This window comes from Dermacentor albipictus, chromosome 10 (genome assembly GCF_038994185.2).
Source record: "Dermacentor albipictus isolate Rhodes 1998 colony chromosome 10, USDA_Dalb.pri_finalv2, whole genome shotgun sequence".
NCBI classification, from domain to species: domain Eukaryota; kingdom Metazoa; phylum Arthropoda; class Arachnida; order Ixodida; family Ixodidae; genus Dermacentor; species Dermacentor albipictus.
The window spans coordinates 47,508,616-47,526,543 of record NC_091830.1 but is presented as its reverse complement, the minus strand read 5'-3'; the positions used below and the strand labels follow the sequence as shown (position 1 = coordinate 47,526,543).

The 17,928-nt window shown below is 43.4% G+C and overlaps 1 protein-coding gene across 4 annotated transcripts in view; it reads left to right on the top strand.

Annotated features, from left to right (window-relative positions):
* LOC139050587 (phospholipid-transporting ATPase ABCA3-like) overlaps positions 1-17,928 on the top strand; it is a 110,655-nt gene that overhangs the window by 42,225 nt on the left and 50,502 nt on the right. For all 4 annotated transcript variants that reach the window (XM_070527150.1, XM_070527149.1, XM_070527148.1 and 1 more), the window contains 3 exons: positions 10,192-10,332; positions 11,307-11,430; positions 14,112-14,266. In XM_070527150.1, the coding sequence (XP_070383251.1) occupies positions 10,192-10,332; positions 11,307-11,430; positions 14,112-14,266 (420 nt within the window). The remainder of the gene's footprint in view (positions 1-10,191; positions 10,333-11,306; positions 11,431-14,111; positions 14,267-17,928) is intronic.

Below are 17,928 nucleotides of genomic sequence, written 5' to 3'. Positions count from 1 at the left end.
GTATGCTGCATCGTCTGCTGCGCACCTCCATTTCTGCACCACGTCAACACCGACAGTAGAGAGGGTGCAGCAAAATCGTGGACGAGCCCTGTGCCTTTCCTGCACCTTTTGAAGTCAATGTTCAGAGGGTGCCATTGCTAAAGCACTGAGACATATGGCCGGGTGAAACACGTCGTGAACTGATTCAGGTCATCATCATCATCATCAGCCTGGTTACGCCCACTGCAGGGCAAAGGCCTCTCCCATACTTCTCCAACAACCCCGGTCATGTACTAATTGTGGCCATGCCATCCCTGCAAACTTCTTAATCTCATCCGCCCACCTAACTTTCTGCCGCCCCCTGCTACGCTTCCCTTCCCTTGGGATCCAGTCCATAACCCTTAACGACCATCGGTTATCTTCCCTCCTCATTACATGTCCTGCCCATGCCCATTTCTTTTTCTTGATTTCAACTAAGATGTCATTAACTCGCGTTTGTTCCCTCACCCAATCTGCTCTTTTCTTATCCCTTAACGTTACTACTATCATTCTTCTTTCCATAGCTCGTTGCGTCGTCCTCAATTTGAGTAGAACCCTTTTCGTAAGCCTCCAGGTTTCTGCCCCGTAGGTGAGTACTGGTAAGACACAGCTATTATATACTTTGCTCTTGAGAGATAATGGCAACCTGCTGTTCATGATCTGAGAATGCCTGCCAAATGCACCCCAGCCCATTCTTATTCTTCTGATTAATTCCGTCTCATGATCCGGATCCGCCGTCACTACCTGCCCTAAGTAGATGTATTCCCTTACGACTTCCAGTGCCTCGCTGCCTATTGGAAATTGCTGCTCTCTTCCGAGACTGTTAAACATTACTTTAGTTTTCTGCAGATTAATTTTTAGACCCACTCTTCTGCTTTGCCTCTCCAGGTCAGTGAGCATGCATTGCATTTGGTCCCCATAGTTACTAAGCAAGGCGATATCATCAGCGAATCGCAAGTTACTAAGGTATTCTCCATTAATTTTTATCCCCAATTCTTCCCAATCCAGGTCTCTGAATACCTCCTGTAAACACGCTGTGAATAGCATTGGAGAAATCGTATCTCCCTGCCTGACGCCTTTCTTGATTGGGATTTTGTTGCTTGCTTTATGGAGGACTACGGTGCTTGTGGAGGCGCTATAGATATCTTTCAGTATTTTTACATACGGCTCATCTACACCCTGATTCCGTAATGCCTCCATGACTGCTGAGATTTCGACAGAATCAAACGCTTTCTCGTAATGAATGAAAGCTATATATAAGGGTTGGTTATATTCCGCACATTTCTCTATCACCTGATTGTTAGTGTGAATATGATCTATTGTTGAGTAGCCTTTACAGAATCCTGCCTGGTCCTTTGCTTGACAGAAGTCTAAGGTGTTCCTGAGTCTATTTGCGATTACCTTAGTAAATAGTTTGTAGGCAACGGACAGTAAGCTGATCGGTCCATAATTTTTCAAGTCTTTGGCGTCCCCTTTCTTATGGATTAGGATTACGTTAGCGTTCTTCTAAGATTCCGGTACGCTCGAGGTCATGAGGCATTGCGTATACAGGGTGGCCAGTTTCTCTAGAACAATCTGTCCACCATCCTTCAACAAATCTGCGGTTACCTGATCCTCCCCAGCTGCCTTCCCCCTTTGCATATCTCCCAAGGCTTTCTTTACTTCTTCCAGCGTTACCTTTGGGATTTCGAATTCCTCTAGACTATTTTCTCTTCTATTATTGTCGTGGGTGCCACTGGTACTGTATAAATCTCTATAGAACTCCTCAGCCACTTCAACTATCTCATCCATATTAGTAATGATATTGCCGGCTTTGTCTCTTAACGCATACATCTGATTCTTGCGAATTCCTAGTTTCTTCTTCACTGTTTTTAGGCTTCCTCCGTTCCTGAGAGCATGTTCAATTCTATCCATATTATACTTCCTTATGTCAGCTGTCTTATGCTTGTTGATTAACTTCGAAAGTTCTGCCAGTTCTATTCTAGCTGTAGGGTTAGAGGCTTTCATACATTGGCGTTTCTTGATCAGATCTTTCGTCTCCTGTGATAGTTTGCTGGTATCCTGCGTAACGGAGTTACCACCGACTTCCATTGCACACTCCTTAATGATGGCCACAAGATTGTTGTTCATTGCTTCAACACTAAGGTCCTCTTCCTGAGTTAAAGCCGAATACCTGTTCTGTAGCTTGATCTGGAATTCCTCTATTTTCCCTCTTACCGCTAACTCAATGATTGGCTTCTTATGTACCAGTTTCTTCCGTTCCCTCCTCAGGTCTAGGCTAATTTGAGTTCTTACCATCCTGTGGTCACTGCAGCGCACCTTGTCGAGCACGTCCACATCTTGTATGATGCCGGGGTTAGCGCAGAGTATGAAGTCTATTTCATTTCTAGTCTCGCCGTTCGGGCTCCTCCACGTCCACTTTCGGCTATCACGCTTGTGGAAGAAGGTATTCATTATCCTCATATTATTCTGTTCCGCAAGCCCTACTAATAACTCTCCCCTGCTATTCCTAGTGCTTATGCCATATTCCCCCACTGCCTTGTCTCCAGCCTGCTTCTTGCCTACCTTGGCATTAAAGTCGCCCATTAGTATAGTGTATTCAGTATTCAGTGTATTAGTATAGTGTATTCAGGTGGTGCTTGCGAATCGAACCGACCTATAATTCTTTGCTTCTTAGGGTATTCCACTATGCTGAATGCTCAACAATGCACAACTACACCCACCTCGCTACACAGAAGTAACAATGCTAGTAGAGCTCCAGACAGGACCTGTGATATTGGAAAGTGCATGTGGGTGTGTCCTCCAACATTTTCAGCTCCTGTGCACACCATCCAATCTCAGAGGCCATGTGCTGGCACTGCTATGCTGAGAGTGGCACTCTTGGTGCATTGGACACGAAAATTTTATGAATGCTCGCACGAGTGAGTGGCTTGCACCTATCATGCCCCTGTCGACTCCCAGTGTGCTGCGAAGAAACCTGCCTTGTGTGTCTAGAGCAAATGTATTCGTTTCTGGAGAGTTTGGCATATATGTATGTTATGCGTCCCCTTAAATTATAGAGAGCTTTAAAAATGCCTGTGGATGTTGTGAAATATCAGAGAGTGTTTGGGTACTTTATAAATTCCGTATATCCACGTTTGCTATAACAAGGTACGACTGTGCGATGTTGGTGTCATTCATCCACAGATGCTTAGTTTTGGAGTGAGAGTGCATTTGTCATCGGCTTTCGTTGGGAGTACATGTCCTTAGAGGTGTTCTCCTTCCCTCTGATTCGAATGTAATTCTGGCATGATAGTATGTTGTGTGAGTCTTACCCGCTGCAGTGGTCTGTTGCCTATGGTGTGCTATAGCCATTGACTGGCTATAGAGTGCAAGGTCGTGGGTTTAATTTCCCAATGTATTCATTGAAATTTGATGGGAAAGGAATGAAAAAAAAAAGCACTTGCATGCCAATTTTTGGGTGCAGGTTAAAGTACACCAGGTGGTTAGGATTAACCCAAAGCCCTGTGTTACAGCATCTCTCATTACTCCTATGGGCATTTCAGATGTTAAACCAAATCAGCAAATCACTCCCTCAAAGCACTGTGAAGCTGTGGCAGGCATTGCACTGTTGAATATGAGGCCGTGGATGTCAGCTGAAACCTGACACATTAAAATTAAAAGCATCACAAGCTGGTGTTTAGCCTTGTCTGTGTCCTTTATTGCACTCTCTTAATTTTACTAATACCATGAGCCAACCAGCCCAGCGACAAGCCTTGTTATGCACTCTTGTGCAGGTAGAATGCAAGGATACTTACATACACTTGGTGCCTAAAGGCTCAAGTGGTGAAACCCACGTGGTGAAAACCAAGTGGTCAAAATTATCTTTAGGCTTCTGCTACAGCCTTCCACATACTAATCTGCAGTGTAACTGTGGAATGTAAAACTACATAAAGGGTCTTATAAAAAATATTCTGGCATGACCAGTGAGTCGGAGTTGTTTAATAGCAGTTTTAGGTTTGTCACGCTTGTTGAAGGTATCTATTGTTTTCGTCTCATGTGCTGTGCAGATAACTCATATCAAATTGGGGCTTACAAATTTTCTCAAGGAGCACCCCACTGTGTATTCCCAAAAACGCTAATTTATCAAAGCTGCAATGTACACTAGGCACAGCAGCTACGTTTTAAACAAAATGTGCTTAACACCACAAATGTGATTTTCAAGCGATATCAAAACTCTTCATTTGACTTGTTCCTGAAGCTTATCACACACACGGAGACATTAGGGTTGAGTTGGCCTGGCAAAGCTGTTAGTGAAAAGCACAGCTGAATTTCATTGCTGCATTACGAGTGTGTACATTTTCCTTAGGCCTACCCTTTACAATCCTTTTACTTTTTCAGTTATAGTTCTTCCTCTCATGTTCACGTGATAATATGCTCGTGGTATATGACACGGTAAATTTTTATCCACCCGACAGATGCCAAAGCTACAGAGAAAACCCCTGTGGGCTTCTCAGAAAGAAAGCTTTGGGTCGATGACAAATTTTTCTCTTATTTTTTCACCTTGTTGGCTTCCACTGAACTGATTTTGAGTGTTCTTGGTACTGTCAATGACCGATTTTTCAGACATGCCTGATAAATTGATAATTAGGACGCCGTTGCGTCTCCGCCACGTATGCCATAGAGCCAATTATATGTACCTCTGAAATTACGAACACTGAAACCATTCGCCGTCCGACTTTTCAGACTTTTTGTAGTGATAGCAGGTCTGAAACAGCAGTAATGGAAGCCGCCATTGTCGCCATTTCGCTTATTTCGCAGCCACGAACCAGCGCTTTCACTTGCTGATCTGCAGGGAGCCGTAGCAGTCATTTTCTGGTATTGTTAGGCCTAGCTGCTTTGACGTTCACTATGAAGCTTCCTGCTGTTCGGTGCCGTGGTTTTCATTTAAAGGATTTGCCGCTGTCGGCAATGGCGCTGACTTTGCCTTCGTTATGCTCGCTGATGGCGTCAAAGCACAGCAATCACGGCAGGGTCTAAAAGATTGCGTAATACCAGTTTCAGAAAGTAAGCTTCGTCTCAATACAGCGGTATTACGCGTTCAAGTATATAAGCAATGTACAGTGGAATCTCGTTGATACGATTCTCACGGGCACCGAAAATAAAAACGTATTATCCAAAAATCGTATTATCCAAAACGGACTCCAAAAGATCGCGAATAATACATACTTGGCACAGAACTTGCTTTTATTAAAGCACTTTAAAATAATCCGTCACTTTGCGCTGCACTTTTTGCTTTTCGAGGTCCTGCAGCAAGCTTTTCTGGAACTCGTAAAAACGAGTAGCAGTTTCCTCGCTGAGCTCCGCAGACGCGACAAAGCCACGAAGCCCGTCCAAAGCTTCGAGAGCACCGTCAGTATTTAATGGCCGACGATCGCTGCTGCAATCTCCGGCGTCTTGGTTGTCATCGTCGTCGCTCTCCTTTTCAGCGGTAACATCTGCAATGATGTCTTGGACGGTGCGCAATTCACATGTCGCCAGTTGGTCGTCCGCCGATACAAACTCTTCCGGAGACGCGTCGGCATTGAGGTCACCCCAGTCCGGGATGTCAATCTCTGCGCCGTCATCTCCATTTTCCTCAGTATCGCCAGGTGCACAAAAAAAGCCACACTTCTTGAAGCAGTTGGCGATGGTGTCAGGTTTGACGCGATCCCATGACATCACCAGAAAATGGATGGCATCAAGAAGATCCACCTTCAAGCTGGCATCTTTCCGGTCAATCTTGGCCAAAAAGCGTCTGATCAACAAGCTCCTAAAGTGAAATTTCACGTTTCTAATGATTCCTGCATCTAGGGGCTGCAAGTGGCTGGTGCAGTTGGGCGGCAGGAAAATTACTTTTACGTTTTGCAGCCACGAAGTATCGACAGGGTGCGCGGCACAATTGTCGAGAACCAGAAGAATTCTACGGTTCGCGGCACGCATCCGGGCATCCAGAAATGTGAGGAACTCTGTGAAAAGGGCTCCGGTCATCCATGCCTTCTTATTCGCTTATAAATGACAGGAAGGCGTGGGTTACGCGAAAAGCAGCGTGGCTTCCAGTATTTGCCAATGACAGTAGGCTTGAGCTTCTCGGTTCCATCAGCGTTGCAGCACAACAATACGGTGACTCTTTCTTTGCTTTTTTTTCCGCCTTGACACGTCTCACCTTTTATGCTGAGACTTTTCTCGGGCTGAAGATTGATGAACAACCCAGCTTCATCTGCGTTGAACACGTCCCTTGGCTGGTACTGAGCAATCACCGCCGGCAGAGTCGAAAGCCAGTTGGAGACCTGTTCTTGGTCGGCAGACTTCCCTTCGCCGGAAACGGTTTTATACGACAGGCCATGCCGTGTTTTAAAACGATGGAGCCACCCGCCCGAAGCTTTAAAATCTTCGATGCCCAACGAGAGTGCTATCTCATCAGCTCTCTCGCGAACAACTGTCCCATCCACGTTCACGCCCGCCGCCCTTACTTCCCTGAACCATGCCAGAAGAACCTCTTCCATCTTGCCATGCTGGGCGCCCCTTGTTTGCTTCACGCCGGCGCCGAAGACTTGAATGTTCTTCTGAATTTCTTCTCGCTTGCCGACGATCGTGTTCAGCGTGGAGACAGGCAAACAAAGTTCGCGTGCCAGGTCGATACGTTTCTTCTGCGGATTTTCGTCGACTTTTGCTAGGACGTCGAGTTTTTCTTTCAGCGATAACGCTTTACGCTTTCTAGACATGGTGAAGCGCACGGGTGAAACGCGGCACCAAAACAGAAGAAACGATAAGGGTGAAGTGCAAGCTGAACGCTCGAAACACCAAAATGGCAACGAGAAATGGCAAGCACAAAGCCAGCAAAGCCTACAGCATCGTCAATGCATGCGCCAATCACTGCTTCTTGGTCACGTGATTTTACCGTGAGTACTATGTCTCAGGATAGATGGCGCTAAAAACCTTCGGTGCGTTTGGTGTGCGAGCTTGCGAAAATTGCTCCCAGAGGCCGCCACACTGCTGCAGGCGCTGTGCAGAAGCACGGCCGGACTCTAGCCGAGACGAGCCAGGCCAAGCCTCGAGCATACAAAGCGCGCGTCGCCGCGTCTTTAGTCCGCCGTGCCTGTCGTTTCGCTCGATGTTAATTTCAGTAGCTCTGCCCACCCGCTTCAAAGGACTGGCTCTGATGTTATCATCATACAGAAGACGTTTCCGGGATCGTATTATCCAAACCGACGTGGAAATACGATCGTATTAGCTGTACAAAAATGCATTTACCTCCATAGGGCATCGGCCGGGAACGAAAAAAAAAACGTATTATGCCGAAAAACGTATTTAGCCGAATCGTATCAACGAGATTTCACTGTATTGCGGCGAACCATCCCAAGAGTGCGAAGGGGCCACTGTTACGGGTCATAAAATGTATTATACAAATGAAACGTGTCTTTATTAATCAAATATTATAAATCACTTCTACACACTCCCACCTGCCGTCTTCTGTCACAATACGAGCACCTAGATGCCTAGATGTGCTGATAGGCCCTTACAGCTACTTCGGACATGGTTCTGACAGTTTGAGGCCTTGAGGGCAGTCAGAGGCATGCCTTCATTTTTTCTGACTACCTGATTTTTCGGACGACTTCGTGGTCCCTAGGGAGTCCGAAAAATGGGATTTTGACTGTACACACACAAACAAACACACACACACACACAAACACACACACGCACACACACACACACACATGTATGTTTGTTGCTGTGGTTTCAATGCAGCAGAGAGATCTATTTCACATACATGATTGGGTGGTTTTGTGGATGCTACCTGGATATACGTACTGAAAAGGGTGCAAATTTATAGTATTGTTTGTTTTCATTTGTTTAGAAATACCCCCCAGGCTCCATGTAGGAGTATTATGTGAGGGGTATCAGGTTTGACCTGATTGGGGGGGGGGGGGGGGGCAGGGCTACCTCGGTTTTATGCCAGGATGTTTACCAAACTGGAATGCTTAGGGATTTCGAATAGCTTGGAAATACTTAGGGAAAACTCAGGAAATTTGTACTTTTATCACGGAAAATTAGTCGTAATTTTATTGCAAGGGAATGAAATTCGTGCTTATGCTGGCTTGAGTAACTGAGTGGAATTGTAACGAATTGTCTTTCACGTCATCTAGTCGACTGGAGGAGTTGCCAGTGTACAGTCAACGACCGACAGAGCGCTTGCACAAAACGAGGTTATCACTATGTAGTTGTCAGATAGTGTGCATCAAGAAAAGCTTTTTCTCTATTATGAAGGTTGATGGACAGATCGTTGATGCAATGACTACCACATTTCTATTTTAAGAATACTTTTGCTAATATTGGCTGTGCATTGTGTACTTCTAACAAGACTCTTTAACCCGCCAAGTTGGAGATCTCAAGCGCACGTGTTGCAACTCTCAGCAAAATTTGTCTTTTGCTTCCTCTTTATATTCCAATATTCCTTCCCTTTCTCACTCAAAACTGCTATTATGAAGATTTACTGTCGGGTGATTCTAATGGCTTGCAATACAATACTATACTAGTTGTCAGTAATCACTTACCTGAAGTTTAGCATTCTGTGCCAACTTCTTCAGTTTAAATGCAAAGCTTTCTAAATTGTGTTGTGCACTAAGTTTTTGATTTCCTCACATTCTTTTGTTAGCACAGGTATTTCCAGCCAACCTGAAGTAAGTGTTTCACCATTGCCTGTGACAGGCTATGTATATATATATATATATATTTATTTATTTATTTCCAGAGCATGAGTATCTCTTGGCTTTAAGCAGATGTAGATACGAGAATTGTATATCCTCTCCTGTTGTTCAGTTTGCTGTGGAAAGAATAAATTTGGGCACCAGGCCTAGCACTTTATTCTTGCTTACACTTATTAATACTGGTAAAAGGGAACAGTACGGCAGTGTTGTTGCTCTTCCACAGTGCTAATGTCACCAACTTTTCAACTAATGTGCAAAAAAGTTGAATGAGCAGTAGATTCATGTACATATGCACCAACATCCTGTGTATGTACTAAATACCTTCTTGTATATGTGTGTGTATGTGTGTTGTCCTGTTGATGACTCACGCATATTGCAGTTTCTGTTTGAGTATCATCCAATGAATTGATCAGTTATTAGAAAGAGTGCAACTAAACAAGGATGAAAAAGCAAACATGTTCATCATAGCAAACGCTGATGGCTAGCCGTACCTTTACTATTTAGTTGACTTGTTTCAGCTTACCTTAAAAATGAACCAACTAGTTCTTATCAGTATTCTCATCAACAATTCTTATCAATAAGAAAAGCCTTTCTTTGTATGTATTACTGGCTTTGAAATACCAATACAGATGTGAACCACAACAGTGCTAGCGCCATCTAGTGACATCAAGTTCAGGCGCAGTGCACAAAACTATTACCATTGAGCATCACCTGCCGTGGTTGCTCAGTGGCTATGGTGTTGGGCTGCTGAGCAAGAGGTCGCGGGATTGAATTCCAGCCATGGTGGCCACATTTTGATGGGGACGGAATGCGAAAACACCCATGTACTTAGATTTAGGTGCACGTTAAAGAACCCCAGGTGGTCGAAATTTCCGGAGTCCTCCATTACGGCGTGCCTCATAATCAGAAAGTGGTTTTGGCACGTAAAAGCCCATAATTTAATTTTACCATTGAACATCACTACATTGAACATACATATATTTATTATTGAATGTAATGAAGTAAAACTAAAAGATTTCCAGCTAATATTGTCATGTCACAAATATATATAAATGATATTGCCATGTCACAAAATAGGCACTGGTGAAAAAGGCATTGGCAGCAATATAGTCATGAGTGTACAGTTATTTTTCATTTTCTTTCAATGACAATATTATGAAACAAAACATTATTTTGGATACTTTGTGGTTGAACAAACTGCCACAAGATGTCGCTACTAGCTCTGTTGCTGCCATCAATTTTTCTGGTGTTTCAGCGTTACATAAACTGCAATACGTGTGCCAATAGACTAAAAAACTTTAATATCGATCACTAACTTTGTCATACAGTTATTTGATGAGTCATTCAGTCAACAATCTTTTAAACACACAAAATCTTTGTGTTACTTAGAGCAGTGTAACATGCATGTCGAATCAGAGTCTCTCACTGTTTACTCGGTGCTTTTTAGAAATCCTATTGGTACTCATCTGTGGAACACGACAGTGAGCAGGAAGGCATCACTGACCAGGAAGTCAACAATGCCGACGGCGTCTTCGAGCCTCCACCGTCAGATGCGCAGACCACCATTGCACTCTCTCACGTGACCAAGGTGAGCAGGGCTAGTGCGTGCACCAAAACCTTGGTCAGGTCACAAAACCATTAGGCAGAGAAAGCCATAGCAGCATACTAACAGTGCAGCTGAGACATGAGGATGCAGTAAGTTATACAACTAGTTAGTGCTCGCTCGAATGTCATTCTACATGCTGCAGTATCTATGGCGCTGTGCTGATGAGCAGAAAATTGGGGGTTCCATTCTTGGCAGTGGCGGCCCCTTTCTGATGAACGTACAGTGTAAAAGCACTTGTGTACCATGCTTTGGGTGCACATCAAAAATCCTCAAGTTTCTTTTTTTTATGTTGTTGTTGGTGACCGAAGTTAATCTGGAGCCGTCCACTATGGCATCCCTCATAGCCCTCTGTACAGCTTCAAAACATTAATCTTCACAATGTAATTTTAATTTTACAGTTCAGGTGTATGTTATGCAAACCCAGGTGGCCAAATCGAACCGCAGCTCTCAACTGCGATTTGACTCATAGCCCACATGTTTGTTGATTTGGGGCTTTCAGTTCTGTCAAAACTCAATAAGCTAATCTATGTCTTACAGAGTAATTTAAATATGATCAGCATTTTTATGCAAGTGCTGTCAGAAGACCAATTTACAATCCTCATATGAGGCTTCCACGTGGACTTCACATAAGATTTGTTGTCCTCTTCTGAGCTGTCTTGAGGGCAAATCATTACACTTTTGTAAATTGCCGGCAGTGCAAATTAGTAGACATTAATGCCAAAGCAATCTTTTGCACTGACATCAGAATAGAACACCTTGCAACTGACTTTGTATTTTCAGTTCGCGAAAGATTGTATATTTACAGCAAGTCAAGGTTACAACCAACTAGCCCAGTTGTTTCACGAAGTTATCTTGCTTTCATGATCATTTAACTTGATATATTCTATTTCAGTATAGCTAAGATATATCTCTATTTGCCTTATTGCTTCATCAAGTTCTTTTTTATCACTTCACAGAAATTCAGAGGCACCAACAAGAAGGCTGTTGACAACCTGTCTCTACAAATTTTCGACGGCCAGCTTACAGTACTCCTGGGGCACAACGGTGCTGGCAAGACAACCACCATGAACATGATCACAGGTTAGGTTCAAGAGAGCACAGCTTGCATCAATGTTTGTTTTAGTATGCTACCAATGTCAAGGGGGCAGAAGCATATGGGGTAGAAACTTGGAGGTTAATAAAGAAACTCGAGAACAAGTTAAGGACCACGCAAGAAGCGATGGAACAAAAAATGTTAGGCATAACGTTAAGAGACAGGACGAAACTGGTGTTGATCAGAAAGCAAATGGAGATAGCTTGTATTCTAGTAAAAATTAAGAAAACGATTGAGCAGGGCAGGCCATGTAAGTGCATACGGCTGATAACTGGTGCGTCATTAGAGTTAGGACCGTTAGAGCTACAGGGTGGGTGCCAAGGAAAGGGAAGTGCAGTTGCCGAGGATGGCAGAAAAATTAGGTGGGGTGATATAACTAGAAAATTAGCAGGTGCAAGATGCAATCAGGTAGTGCAAGACGGGTGTAATTAGAGGTCGCTGGGAGAGGCCTTCATCCTGCAGTGGACATAAAAAAAATAGGCTGCTGCTGATGATAAATGAGAGATGGGGTCGTATGCATATGCTGTTAAGGGCCAAAACCGCAGAACTTGTCTCTCAATTTCTGGCTTGTGTGCTTAGACTAGGTAGAATATAAACTTTCTCAGAAGAGTTGGATTGCGTAAACTTTTGGTGGCACTGGTGCTTTTTAAATCTTTGTTGCCGTGCCCGAGTGAGCTCACCTGAATTTTTTGTGCACTGCTCACCATGTCCCACTAAACCCATGTCACAATTCTATTCAGGCGCCCTTTCTTCCACGAGAAATTTTATGAATGTAGAACCCCTTAGTCCTTGTTGCGCCATCTGTAGAGAAGTTGGATGAACTTCTCTGGTAGTCATTATTCATATGTGACAGGTGTCGGGATGAAGCTTATCTTTCCTACATGGGTCAGTATTGCTCAACGATCTCAGAGTTCACAGTCTCTTGTTTTTTGACATGGCGGATCGGTGCTAAAAGCACGTGCTGTCTTCGAATGATAAATTCAAGAGGTGTTTATTAACTCTCTGATTATGAAATCTGCAATATGGACTATGTGATGTGTTCGAGTGATGATGAAAGTGACGAAGAGGCCAGAATCAATAATTAGTATGATTATTAACCTTGTTTGAATATTCAGATCAAGAAGTTGCAAAGATGTTCACTGACGCATCACCAATAAATACCATTTGCCTCTGAAGGTTGCTAATGTGTCGTTTAGACAAAAATTGAATGTGATGCACTTTTGGAAAGCCTCCATCACAGAGCAGGCAGAAATTCGTAAACTTCTGGATTGCAAAAAATCTACAGTAGCAAACATATGCCTGTCTTTCTCTAAGAACGTTACTCAAGACATAGGATACTGGTTCTTACTTTACAAGTGCATTAATGTATCGACATATCTGCATAAATGTCTGTTTGCAAACCATAGCAATAAGTAGACATCTCATGCAAGCAAAGAAGCCAAAAGGTCACAAATCAGAGTGTTTCCCTCTTCTTTCTTCTGGTCTACCCTTGCCTCCCATGATGGCTTGCCTTCATGTGTCAGTCTGTGTAGTTTCTGAGCTTGCTGCACGAGTGACCCCATGTTGTCATTTTTTGCAGTTTTTATTATACACACATGAGAGATAAAGTTTACGCACTTGTAATAGTCTAACCTCATTATGCAAAGCTGCATGCGACCTGAAAATGTCTTTGTTATATCTGATATTGGTTATATAAACATATATTACTTAGTTACATGCTAATATTGGTGACAGAAGATTTTAGGTTTACTTTGGTATAGCTGGCGATTTGTTATATCTTGGTCCATTATATCAAGGTTAGATTGTATTCCAGTGTTAGTAACTTATTTTTAGAGAATATTGCCAGGTGGTGGCCCAAAACATTGTTTTCAGCGATAAGTTGAGAAGTGATCGTGATGATTTGTTTAAAACTTTGCCTTCTCTTAATGTTTTATGTTATTAGATTTCTTCTTTATTATTTTTTAAACCATAGCTTTAAATCACCTTCTGCTTTAGTGAGTCAATGGTAAAAATGTGATGAAAGGAAAACAACCGCCGCTTTTTTAAGAGTATCATATCTCAAGGTTGTGCATTGCCTGGAACATTAGCTTCGATGCACCTGGATGGCTAGCTAATAAGCTCTTCGCTACATCTTTAAAAGTAGCAACAAATGGATGTGTGCATATCCCCTTTCAGATAAAGTCACAGCAAGGCATTGAACCCGAGCCAATGTTTCTTCAGTAAAGTTGCTGGCCATTTACACCGCTAAAGAAGTCGTAAAGACTCCGAAAAAGCTAAGTTATCAATAAGCTGACTTAAAGCTCGCCAAGCTGCCAATACTGCTGTATTCCATTTCCTCATGGCTATAAATGTCTGCCTGTTATCACTATTATAAAGTATTATACAGTTGGCTGAGTCATGTAATAGCACAGTGGGCATATAAGTGGTGGTATACCAGAGTAACATATTGGGTTGCTAAAGAGAGGCAACCACAGTCAAGTGTGGCAATGGATCGGATTCTGTGATGAGATTAGGAAATTCATGAGCATAAAATAGAGTCGATGACACAAGACAGGGGCTTCTGAAGATAACTGGTAAAGAAGCGTTGCTGCCACCCGCAGCAGTTGCTGTTGCTGATCACCTCAATAATGATATGCCACAAAATGTTTTTATTTGCCGTTAATTTCAGGACTGTTCCCACCCACTCGTGGTCAAGTGCACATCAATGGCTACAACATTCAGACACAGACCAAGAAGGCACGGGAAAGCTTTGGCCTCTGTCCACAGCACAATGTCCTTTTCGATGAGCTGACGGTCGAGGAGCACCTTTACTTCTTCTACAGTGTGAGTAGAGTTGGCAAGATGATTTACACTTCTAATCTTTTTACTTTTGTCATGCTATCAGCATTTTCCTTGCTCTGCTGTTGCAAGAGATGTGCTTTGGTGGCAGACATTTCTTGCGTTGGATAGTGTCATCACTTTAGCAGTTGCTGAGAAGTCAAATGCGTGGGTCTGCCCGAAGGTGCTGTCCCGCTTCACTCCACTGTCTGCAGATCTAGGGTGGTGCTCTTATATGGTTAGTTTAGCTTCGTAGCTTATTATTATTAGCTAAATTTACCTTGCATTATTCTGTTACTGTAGACCTCGGATATATCGAACTCAAAGGGGATTTCTAATAGTTCAATACACCAATAATTTGAAATATAAAATTGGCTCAAATCAAGCTTATCAGAAAACTTCGCACATCTCGGACAACCTCCTAAGATCATGAAAAGTAGTAATTTACAGATTTGTTTCTGAAAGGCCAGGTCGAATGCACAAAAACTTACTTTGTTGTTTTTTGTGGACGGGTGCCACCAGTCACTCACGCTGCAGAATGTTTTGATAAGCTGATTGCAACGCGAACCCTAAAAACCCACATCGCCTGACCGCAAAACCACGGTGTGCCTCATGTGCATCGAAGTGCTTGTTGCGTGTTTTTATTCCATATAAAATAAGCATTGATGCAACGTTGAAGCAAACCAGCCTATATTGGCAGTGCCACTGTCAGCACACTTGTACTGCGAATTGCATGTCAACCGTCCCGGCCGTGTGTCCACTGCAATACACTGTTTAAATGGCCGATCATCATATATTGGCAATGAGTCAACCGAGCAGGTGCTGTTAGATTTGAAAGTAGCTTTTAGCATGGAGAATGCCCAAGTTCATTCCCACTCATGTGTCCCTGCAAGTACGAATCAAATGCATTCAGCGTGGACTGTGGGCCTGCATGTACAGTCAATGACCAATCTTTTAGAGGGGGCGATTTTTCGGACATGGCCGATAATTCAGACGCCTTCGTGGCACCGCCACATGCCCTTGGATTCAACCTATAAGAACATCTAAAATTTCATACGCAAGAAACCTTCGCCGTTCGATTTTGCGGACATGGCCATTAATTCAAATGCCTTCGGGGCACCGCCACGTGCCCTTAGATTTAATGTATAGGAACGTCTGAAATTTTGGACGCAAAAAACCTTTGCCATCCGATTTTCCGGACTTTTTGCTGTGACCGCAGCTCCAAAACGGCATTAGTCAAAGCCATAACCACCGCCATTTTGATTATATCGCCGCTTTGAACCGGCGTTCTCGCACAGAGATCCGCTATCAGCCGCTGTAGCCGTCACCACGGCAATGCAAGGCCTAGCTACTTCGACATTTGCTACCAAGTTTCTTGCTGTTCGGTGCTGTAATTTTTATTAAAACAATTTGCTGCTGTTAGCAGTGGTGCCGACTCTGCCTTTGTAAGCCTCGCCAATGGCTCGAAGCGTGGAAAGCACAACGCGTGGCATAATGTTGGTTTCCAAAAGTCATCTTTGCCTTAGTACAGTAACGTTACGTGGTGAAGGAAAAGCGAAAGTGTTACAGTGAAGCATCACAAGCATGGGAAGAGGCAATTGTCATGAGACATGTTACGTATTCCGTAATTATACATGCATGCACCCACCATCTCCTATCACAGTACGAGCACCGATATGCCTAATAAATGTACTGGCAAGCCTTTCGAGCTATTTCGGATGGGCCTGTGGCGATTGGAGGCCTTGGGGGCAGTAAAAGGCATGCATTCATTTTTTCAGACTGCCAGATTTTTCTGAAGTTTTCGTGGCCCCCAGGGGTCCAAGAAACCGGACGTTGACTGTAGTCTTTTTCAGAAGGGTGGATGTCTGTACAATTGTTCCATTAAATGCAAGCTGTATGTGAAAATCTGTCGAAGGGGGGAGGGTTGAGGATAGATTCGTTTTGGCTGCTTGCAAAAACAAAAAAATGCCATTTGTAGAAATTCTACAAGACTAACGCAGTGGTGTTGACATCTCCGGTTTGGCATCTCATGCCCGAGTCACACAGTGAAGTGAGTCACGCAGTCTCAGCCATGCTTGTTTGAGGAACGTATGTGTTTGACTGGGAGGCCTCTTGCATTCTTGATGCAGTGTGGCGATCCCCTTTCTGATAATGAATGGCTGCAGGTAGTATGGTTCACTGCACGAAATTAGTTTTTGCTGATGTAATGCTTCACTGCATGACACGGCTGTCTTGCGGTGAAGCTTACTAAAGCAAGTTTGCCATTATGGAGCACGAATAGGACCCTTGCTCCGCAAGCCATCCATTATACCTACCAAGTTTTACAATTTCATTTAAAGTGTGAGATTTTCCGGACATTTTGATGAGTACTGTATTAACACCTATATTTTTACAATTTTCCATCTTCTTCATTCCAAATTTGTGAATGCATTGAGCATTAGTTTATGGGATCGCTATAGTTGCTGCAGGTCGTTTGTTTGAGGTGCCATGCTGGCAACACTGAATGCGTTGCCTTGTATTCAAAGCCAATGATCATTTGCAGATGTATAGATGATCACCTTTGCTAATAGCTTCCAAAGTGGCTGCCACTTGAAAAGGGGCAAAGTATAGATTCTGCTCTGGACAGCATTCAGGCTGAGTTTAGCAGTCTTCAGTTAGAAGACCTATCTCCTGAGGAAATGTCTCGGGAGTCGACTGACGAGCACCGGAGTGCATTCTCTGACGTTCGAGTAGTGGATGGTCGTTTTAAGTGTGCCAAACTTACAAAAGTTGTGTTGGGTGTCCAGACACTCCCACACAGCAGTGCAAAGTTTGACAGTTTTTTAGCAAGGTTAAAATGGCACTCACCCTGTTCTGCACCACCTTCATGTCAGAAAAGATTATGAAGCTGTTGCTGGTCGCAAGGTGTGCTAAGCCTCATTAAAGGAAGTGCCACAAATAGATGTTCGACAGGGACTTCCTCAGAAAGTCTAAAGCGGCAACAGTGGTAAAGCTAGCTGTTTGTAGGCTGGGCTAGCTGTAGAGCTAGCCCAGCCTTTGACATCTAAGGTGTAATGAGTTCGTTGTGCTGCTGTTGTGACGTGTTTGTTGTGCATTTCACCTAACCAAAAGTGTCTGACCAATAAAATGGTCTTTTAGTATTTCTTTATGCAATTGCATTTTTTAGCATCTTTTGTAGTATCTTAAGCGATGTGGGCTTTCTATGTATGCCTCCACAGCTTAAGAAGTATACTTTGCTGCTGCCCTTCAGATTCAGTTTGACAGCATCTGCCTAAACAGTGCTTTTTTTGGTGGCATAAATACTTGTGCTGAAACGAGTAATGGTTGCGGATCCATTGAGAGAAGCGCACTTGCAGGGGCACAATGCGTCGCAGCATTCAGTATATAGAATCTGGCAGTGAAGGGGATGATATACATTTAAACTTCTTCTTGGGCAAGTTTGTGCTGATTTTAGGGCGCTAAAAAGACATGCCACGAAGAAACATGCAGAACGGGATGATATGCACGTAGTAGAGTGCTACACTTTTACATAGTATTTCCAAGGGGATGTCACAAAGGTTCTATATAGGCAATAATTTGATATATCCGAGTTGGATATTTCCGTGATTGACTGTATCTCATATTATAATCAGTTCTTGAGATGTTCACTATATCTATGTTGCCTAGGA